The following is an 8932-nucleotide window of genomic DNA, read 5'->3' on the forward strand; positions in this document are numbered from 1 at the left end:
GCTCACAGTAAGTACTGTGAGTAAGCATGCACACACTGCTCCTGCAAATATGCATTTTGCGTATACGTGATTTTCCTCACAGCTTGGTGCAACACTGTTTGAATATAAATCACATCATATTCAAAGGTCAGATACTGAAAGATTTGAAGTCAAAGCCAGACAAGATAGATTTATTTTCTTTATTAATTAACTACATGTTGATAACGCCTGCTATCAACATTAGCTGTTTACATATAAATTTTATCACCACAGCATTGTTACTGCCCGGAATGAGTGCTTTATTGTGTATTGTTAAAATTATGTATCACATTATTTGTATAACCCTGATTACAAAAATGTTGGGATGAAGACAGCAGTCATTTGCAAACAAACTGTGTTTACCAACAACGGTTTTACAATCATGTGTTCACAAAGTGGTGAACCTCTTTGACTGAGCCTTTCGAGGATGCCCCTTTCATACCCACTCATGATACTATCAACTTTTACCGATGAACCTTTTACCTGTGGAATGATCCAAACAGGTGTTTTTGATCATTCCACATCTTTCCCAGCCTGATGTTGCTCCTGTCCCAACTTTTTTGAAAGACTGGCATCAAATTCAAAGCATACATTTATTAAAATCAATGTAGTTGGTGAGGTGAAACATTAAATATAAATATTAAATATATTGTCTTTGTGCGGTTTCAATTGAGTACATGTCAAAACATATCAGCAAGTTCTTACATTCTGTTTTATTTATCGTTTTATACAGTGTCGAGTTTATAATGTAGAGCCTCAGATTTAGCGTTTGTCCTCACATGCACTTTTCTGCAGTGTTTTTCTCATTGGCTGTGTCTCAGTATCACCCCTCTGGCTTTTATTATGAAACTTAAAACGCACATGCAGTTTTCTTTTCTTTTCTCATTCCAGGAGAGATGCCAATGTAAATGAAATGACAGATCAAGCACGGTGTGATTAGTCATGAGTGAAAGAAAGCACCTGATTATTTCTGTTGTATTAAAGACCTATGAAGTTAATTGTTGTTAATGTTTATCCAGGGCCTATGTAAGCAGCAAAGGTCACTGACAGACCAATATGAAGGAGGCTTTCATGAGAGCTGAGATGTCCAGATAATTCCTTCTTTTCAAATATTAGAATATGATTAGAATATATTAGCAGGTTTCAGAAAACACAACAAACAACAACAAAGGAGGAAATTATGTACTGTTGTAATGGTGGTGGTGGAGTTCATGCGTAGGAAGTGTCTCTAGACTGACATTATAAAATTATAACATGTATTTTGAAAATACACATGCATATTCACACAAAACAAATGATACACACTGCACGCTACAGTGATAGGATAAGTATTACTTACATCTCGGCCAAGTGCAAACCCTTCATTTCGCTATCGTAGGTGTCACCCATGTACAATCTTTGTTAAAAGCCCTGAGACGTCTCAGGAAATATCACAATAAACCTTTGAAAAAACAAAACAAAACAAAACAATGAGGAGCTCCTCCAATGAAAATGAAAACCCTGCTCAGTTGAAAAGGTCACAGTGTAAGGTGCAACACAAGTAAGCGAGCTGGGATCAGTTAAGTCCGTGAAAAACAAAAACAGATCAAAACTGAAACTGTTTCCCTTGATTTATTTTCAGGATAATCGTTGAATCTTGTTTTTGTATGTATAAAGGATAAAAAAATAGACCTTTTTAAATGTTTGAATAGTTGGATATCCCACTTCAAAAAATGCAGATAGGAAAGGTATACAAGTAGAGTGCTGAGGAACAAAAAAAATAGTTCTCAGAAAATCAGCTTCACCGCTTCACAGGAAAGATTCTGAGAACAAAGCTTCAATCGGCAGGTTTGAGAATCATTAGAACTGTATTAATACTCGATGTTACTAGAAGTAACTGGAGTTCAGTCAGCCAGCTGCATGGACTTAATTGTTATATGAATACAGAAAAAGTACATAGTTTATATTTGGCACGTAGGCTGTAACCCCATCACTCCCTGCAGCAAACGCTGAGCTCAGCTCAGTAGAGGTTGGGGAATGATAATAACGGGCTGTTGTAATAAATGTGTTTGGTCCAATTCTAATGGGAGACATTGCTCAATGCCTCAATGCGTCTCTTTTAAATGATATATATTTTCTCACAAATCCTTAACCTCCCAGTAGTCATATATGTAGCAGCACATTATTATTAGTTATGTTTTATTACATTAAAAGGTAACTCAGTACAGTGCTGACTTTAACAAGCACAAGCATCCCACAGATGGTAGTAACAATGACAAAACATGAATCTCCAGTTTCATCCGACTATGAATATAAATAATTTTCTCTTTTCAATAAATATAGATACAAATACAAACAGCAACCTACCTGAACATATGGATACGTATGTTTAAACAGTGTAAATATAATAGCAACAGGCCCTAGCCTTAACCCCTGATCCTAACCCTCTAACAAAAACTGTAATGTCTCCCCTGAAATAGTTTGTTACAGAGGTGACTGTATGTTCAGCACCACCCATTCTACTGAATGATTCAGCAGCGCAAATGCTGCTAAATGATGATAGGAATATTATAGGAATACCACAGGCAGCAGTGTGTCTCTATGATCCTCTCACTCCTCCCTGACTACACTTTTCTACTTGTCACTTTGATCATGAAGGTCACACTACTCTATAGAGTACATAGGCTGTGATATACTATAGAACTGAGTGTTTATAGTTTCATTGTAGACCCATGATGAACCTGACAAATGGAGTGAGAGAAAAGTTACATTAGAAATCCGTCTGCTTCCTCAGAAACACAAACAGCGCCATGGATTTATGAGTGACAATGACAGTCAGGCAGAATAGTCATATAATCATATTCGAGTAAACAACCCCTCGGCCCCTGCTCTCTCTCTGCTAGTAGGGGATGGAGAGGGTGGTGGCAGGTTAACAAGGTGGATGCATTTTGGTAATTTTGCTAACAAGGCGGATGGCATCACCCCTCAAATCACTTACTGCTTATAGAACATGTAATGTGTGGATATCATCGCTACAACAAACTATCCACATTGATATACAGTTTAACAACATTTTAATGGATGACAGTTATAACAGTGAGAATGTAAATAAAGAAATGCATAACATAAATATAATTTTTAAAGATCTCCTTTTGTACGTATGCAGGGATCTTGTGTTGACTTTTGTCAGGCTGGCTGTCTTTGCTGCCCTTTCTGTCTGACCATCTTTCTGAACTTAGCCAATAGGAGCTCTCTGAACTTGTCACCCATGAGGAAGTAGAAGACAGGGTTTATGACACTGTGCAAGAAGGCCACTGGGCGGGTCAAGATGTACAGGGCCTCGATGTACACCTTCGTACACACTTGCAGCTTCGCCCAGGCCTGCACAGATCCTATTCTGACATTTCTCAACACGTGGTAGGGAGTGTAGAGAATCAGAAACAGGGCTGCAGCCGATGCAACAACCCTGAGAGGCCGCTTGAATGATGCTGTCCTGCGCTGTAGAGCCTTTTCCTGGACATGGAGCAGATGTGCAATTTGGAGGGAGAAACCACAAAGTCCAAGCAGAGGGAGAATGTAACCAGTCAAGGTTAGCCCCAGGCTGTAGCCTAATGTATTGATGTCTCCATTTAGGCTTGCAAAATCATTGCAGCGTGTCCAGTTTTTGCTCTGCAGGTCATGGATCATCAGCGCTATCATTGGAGCAACTTCCACATTGACCGCTAGCCAGCTCAGCCCTGTCACGATCAGGGCTGTTCGTGGCCTCAGCAGGTAGTGGTCCCGTGATGGATGCTTTATGAGCAGGAAGCGGTCCATGCTAAGCCAAACCATAAAGAGGATGGAAGAGTAAAGATTCACGTGCAGGATATAGCGGTTGATAATGCAGGCATAGGGCTGGGTCTCTGATTGGTTGTTTGCATACAGGTACGAGAGGCGTGGCAGCGTGCAGAGGAAAATAAGGTCGGAAACTGCCAGGCTGAAGAGGTAAATATTGCAGCTCTGCCACTCTGGCAAACAAAATATGTAACCAAGGACAACCAAAAGGTTGCCAGGGAAACCAACGCAGAACTCGATGCCATACGTTGACGACAGGTAGTACTTCTCCAGCACGTCAGCTATCTCTATACAATCAAGCACCTGAGAGGAGGGAAGGAGAGGGAAACAGAAGAGGAGAAAATAGAGAAGAGGAGGAAGGGGAAGGGAGGGAAGTCGGGGGGTGGGGCAGGAGAGGAGAAGAAACATTCGGTTCAATAACGATAGAAACAAAGATGTATGACTTGGAACTGTGAACTTGAAGGACAATTTTCAAAAACAGATTTGGTAAAAGATTTTTTTTGTTCAGAGCTTGACACATTCAGTACAAAGTAAATATTGTGTGTGTTCGGATAAGACTTACCATGCTGTAGTCGTATCGTAGCTGCTGGTAGCGTGAATAGGGAGTGTGAGCATGAGCAGGTGCAGCCACTATCTGTACAGTGTAAACAGTAAACACTGAGCTCTGAGGGTACTGGTGCTCTAATATGACAGCCTACCATAATAACCATTCCTTTTATGACTGGAACAGACGGGAACTTTTAATATCATTTGTATATAGAATAGGAAAACGTGATACAAGCCAACCCCCGACCAGGCTTGATAGGTTACTTAATAACTGTACGCCCGTGCCATGTCTTGTTATCTGGTACGTCAGGTCACGAGCTCAAAGCAGCTCTAACACAGTATTAAAGTTGATTGGACTAGCTTGGGTCATATATCCTAATGTCTGGAAGGCATCTGAACTTTTTAAACAGCTGTTGCAAATATTTGTATTAATTTTCGAAGAAAAAAAAGTTTTTGGTTTCATTCCATCTCCTTTAACCCTCATGCTCCATGTGAAACCATGCTCTCCACGCAAGAAGAGTACTCCACGTCAACAAATTCATGTTTCAGATTTTTAGTAAATTATGTATTTTATCGGATTACAATGCAAGTAATCATGTATCACTGCAAGTTTGCAGTGTCAAAAAGAAAATCAAGTATAACATCTAATGCTTGTAAGGGTATTATCAGCACAGGCACAGCAAAAAAGAATACATGTTAATTTTAATTTTTGTCTCCCAAAGCCTATATCACATCTTACTTAAGGCTAGTGTTTCAAATACACTATCATTATCTGTTAGCAGGGTCAATTGCTGATCAACCATCCATGTGCTAATTGTCAGCGAAACAGCATTCAGTTTAACTGTGCCACCAAAGTAATTGTGGCATTGCCGCAGAATGACGGTAGTCTATAATTAGTCGACAATTATTGTACAGGGTTTTAAACAGAGTAGGCTGGTTTAGAATGGAGTCGTCCAGCTCGCCAGTGTCTGCAGTGGCCTTTCCAACAGCACCTTCTTCAATGTTGATGTGCTTTAAAGTAAGTTAAGTTGCAAATGTTATTTTGCTGTATCTATTTAGACTCTAAATACTTAGATGCTTTGAATCACTGTAAAGAATACTGATGCGTGCAGTCAGGCATACCTGAATACAGTTTACACTGTATGCTATTTAATATGAGAATTATCAACCCCTTTCCAAACTCTATTCTAAAGTTGTACTTACAGTCTCCTATGAGCTGAGGAATACCGCTGGTCCCAAGCAAAAACTCTCAGAAAATGCACAAGTAGAATATTTGGCTGTTGCAGGTAAATCTGACTAAAACCACAAGACTTTTCCAAAACATTGTTTCTCGAGGCTAGCTGTCCAAGCAGCCCTTTGGGGCTGCTCTCCTCCTCTAGTTCAGGCAGTATGTATGTCTTTCCTGGCTTATGAGAATGTCTTCTTCCAAACCCTGCAGCAGTGATTAATTTTCAGAGTACTTCTGTAAATTTTGTCCTTATTTGGACGTTCTCTGTTAGATGATTACAGTATCCACAAGATGAGATAAGATAATGAGCTAACAACTATATTACTGTATTATCTGTGAACTCTTGGTACTTTCCACCATTGCTTCAAAGTTCCCTTTTTTATTTCAGTCAACTCATCCACATTTATCTCCTCTCTTTTTTTCCTCTCACACTTAATGTCTTAAAGTTAATGTTAGATGAGTTTCAGATTGGGACATTTTCTTTGTCATTCACTCTACTGTCTTATTTAAAAAAAACATATTTGCTATATAAGTCAATCCAAATCATTGACACACAAAACTATGTAAACTATGTATAAAACAAGTTTCAATTTCTCAATTTTAAATAATTGCTAATTAAAACCTTTTTTGCTTAACATTCATTTCCCCACTTTTCAAAACCTTCTCTATGATCAGGTATTAAAAGCTGAGCTAGACACACTGTAGCCCGATGACTGGCAGCAACCAGAGTTGTCTCGTCATCTGTGCTCTGATGGAGGACTTGCCCATTCTGGGAGGCGTTAGGTTGTCTGGTTGTCCGTCCGTCAGCCCCGTCCTCCTTAACACAATAACTCAGGAACACCTTGAGGACATTTCTTCAAATTGGCACAAACTTTCACCTGGACTCAAGGATGAACTGATTAGATTTGGTGGTGAAAGGTCAAAGGTCACTGTGAAAAAACATTTTTGGCCATAACTCAAGAATTTGTGTAGTGATTATGACAAAAATTCACAAAATATGTCTCACAGGATGAAATAATGAAGTGATGACAGTTTATATGCAAAAGGTCAAAGGTCAGCTTCACTGTGACATCAAAGCATTCTTCAAAAACACTTTTCTCGCCATTATTCAGCACCATAACTTAGAAACAGAAGGAGAGATTGTGACCATTTTTCACATTTGGTCAGCTACTGAATTGGTGACACTAATCTTGGGAGTCCATCTTGAAATTTTGCTAATTGTTTAGATCTTCTGTGCTGCAGGGTTGAAGATGTGTGTGAAGCGTCCACCTTTTACACTTTGTAGCTTCTTTGCAGCAGCATCCATATCTGAAGCAGTATAGTCCACCACTCATTGGTCCTGCTGATATTGAGCTTCAGGTAGTTGGTGTTGCAACGTGTGATGAAGCTCTCTATCAGTCCTCTGTATTCCTCTGTAAATATAGTCTCTAAGTGAAGCATGTTTCTCACTGGAAATTATTCACAGCAGTCATACATGTCACTATAATGTCCATCATGTCTCTATTCCATGACCAAAACATGGCATGTAGCTTCATTCGGCTATGCAACATCAGGGCTCCATGGTGGTTATCAATCTCCAGACTTTATTCTGAAGTTATATTTATGATTTCCAGCAAGATGAAGAACGGTCTCAGGCAAAACTGAAAACTTCTCAAAAATGCACAAATAGAATATTTATTTGTTGCAGGCCAAACTGACTAAAACCATGAGACTTATCAAAAACATTTCCTGGTAGCATTACTTTTTCTTGAGGCAAGCGGTCCAAGCAGCCACGTCAGGCAACACTCCTCAATATTTATTTACTTCCTTACAAGAGAATAAAATACAGGGCATGAAAAAAATTATTTTCGACTGAAATGCAGAGAGAAATTTTTAGTCTGACCTCTTTTATTTTAGCATTTATATGCTCTTTCTATTTGTCCCTGTTGGACATTCTCTGTTATATGATGACAGTCTCTGCAAGATAAGATAATGAACTAATGACTGTACCACTTGATTCTTCCTGAGCTAGCATTTTTTTGCCCTTTATCTTGGCTCTTGTCTTCCTATTTGTCTGTCTTGGTGCTTCTCACAAGCGCTTCTCTTTTTTATTTCAGTCAGCTAACCCATGAAAAATTATTTCCTCTCTCGGCCTCATCCTTAATATCTTAGAATAAATGTTATATTACTTCCAAATCATTACCATTCAGTCTGTTGACTTAATTTCGGTGGCAAAAATCCATTTAGCGTTCCATGGAGGTGGTAGAGGCATAACTACTGTAGCTAAAATCCCATTATTCAGTAAGCCATTTTTTTTACACTTCTCCTCAGAGGTGACTCACTCTGGGTACACATCAGGCTCTTTGGTAATTATGGTTAGACAGTCATATTTGCATGAATTCAAGCCAGTATGTGTGAGTTAAAACTATCGTGCAGTGGGGGGTAAATCATTTGTATGCTTTGGACTTGAAAACGAAAACTTGAATATTGCATATTGTATTGTTGCTTTTAAAGCATTGTGTCCTTGGCATAAAATGATATTTAGGCTTTCTTCTGGCTGAACAGAATGTCATTCAGGTAAAAACAATCAGTCTTTACAGACTTTACCAATCAGGCGAAAATGTGGCTCCCTGGTCTGTCAGAAAGGTCCCAAAACAGCTCACAGTCGAAGTGTCTGCAGTGTGTAAAAGTACTGTATAATCAACAGTATCGGCTGGTTTACACACACTCTCCGCTAATGGTTTTACTTAGCATGGGACTAACAGCTCCCTTACCCTGGGGCTAAAAGTGCAGTGTGAGAAGTCGATGAGATAAAAACAAAGCTTTGTGTGGGAAAGTTTCCCCCAGAAAGCAACAAACTCAAATGTAAATTGTGTGATGCTGCTCTTTAGTTTAGTGTCAGCACCAGCACTATGCTGCGCCACAGTAAGAACAAGCACCAGGCTGAGGATGGCCCCGCAGCCACAGATCTCATTGTTACTGGCCTGTTGGAGGCCATCGCCCAGTGGGTGTGCCGAATGATTGAGACCGATGTGCTGCCAATCGGGGTGGTGGAGGGCCATCAAGAGCTACTGTGACTAAAATGTGTCGGGCTACCGAAAGCCAAATCAACCGAAACCGACATCCCTAATACAAATGAACGGAATGATATTCAAATGTGCAGCAAATATATTCCAACGAAATGCTTTCTATTCACACAATAACTGGATGTTTCATAACTAATTTCATGCAAATGGTGCTCAACTCTCAACAGTGTGGAGGTGATGTAGCATAAACCTGATCCTCTCTTGTTTGTGGACACACAGGAGGCATGTTTAATTCTTATGGTGGTTGGACATGCTGATTAAA

At 39.6% G+C, this 8932-nt stretch overlaps 1 protein-coding gene across 1 annotated transcript; it reads right to left on the reverse strand.

The window, feature by feature from the left end:
* Positions 1-3183: 3183 nt before the first annotated feature.
* Positions 3184-4400, reverse strand: LOC121609686 (succinate receptor 1-like). The gene is made up of 2 exons (XM_041941372.1): positions 4394-4400; positions 3184-4134 (listed from the first exon to the last, which is right to left on the reverse strand). Exons 1-2 carry the CDS (start codon positions 4394-4396, stop codon positions 3184-3186), a joined length of 954 nt encoding a protein of 317 aa, XP_041797306.1. The 5' UTR covers positions 4397-4400.
* Positions 4401-8932: the final 4532 nt, after the last annotated feature.

The sequence above is a fragment of the Chelmon rostratus genome, chromosome 7 (genome assembly GCF_017976325.1).
Source record: "Chelmon rostratus isolate fCheRos1 chromosome 7, fCheRos1.pri, whole genome shotgun sequence".
In the NCBI taxonomy this organism is placed as follows: domain Eukaryota; kingdom Metazoa; phylum Chordata; class Actinopteri; order Chaetodontiformes; family Chaetodontidae; genus Chelmon; species Chelmon rostratus.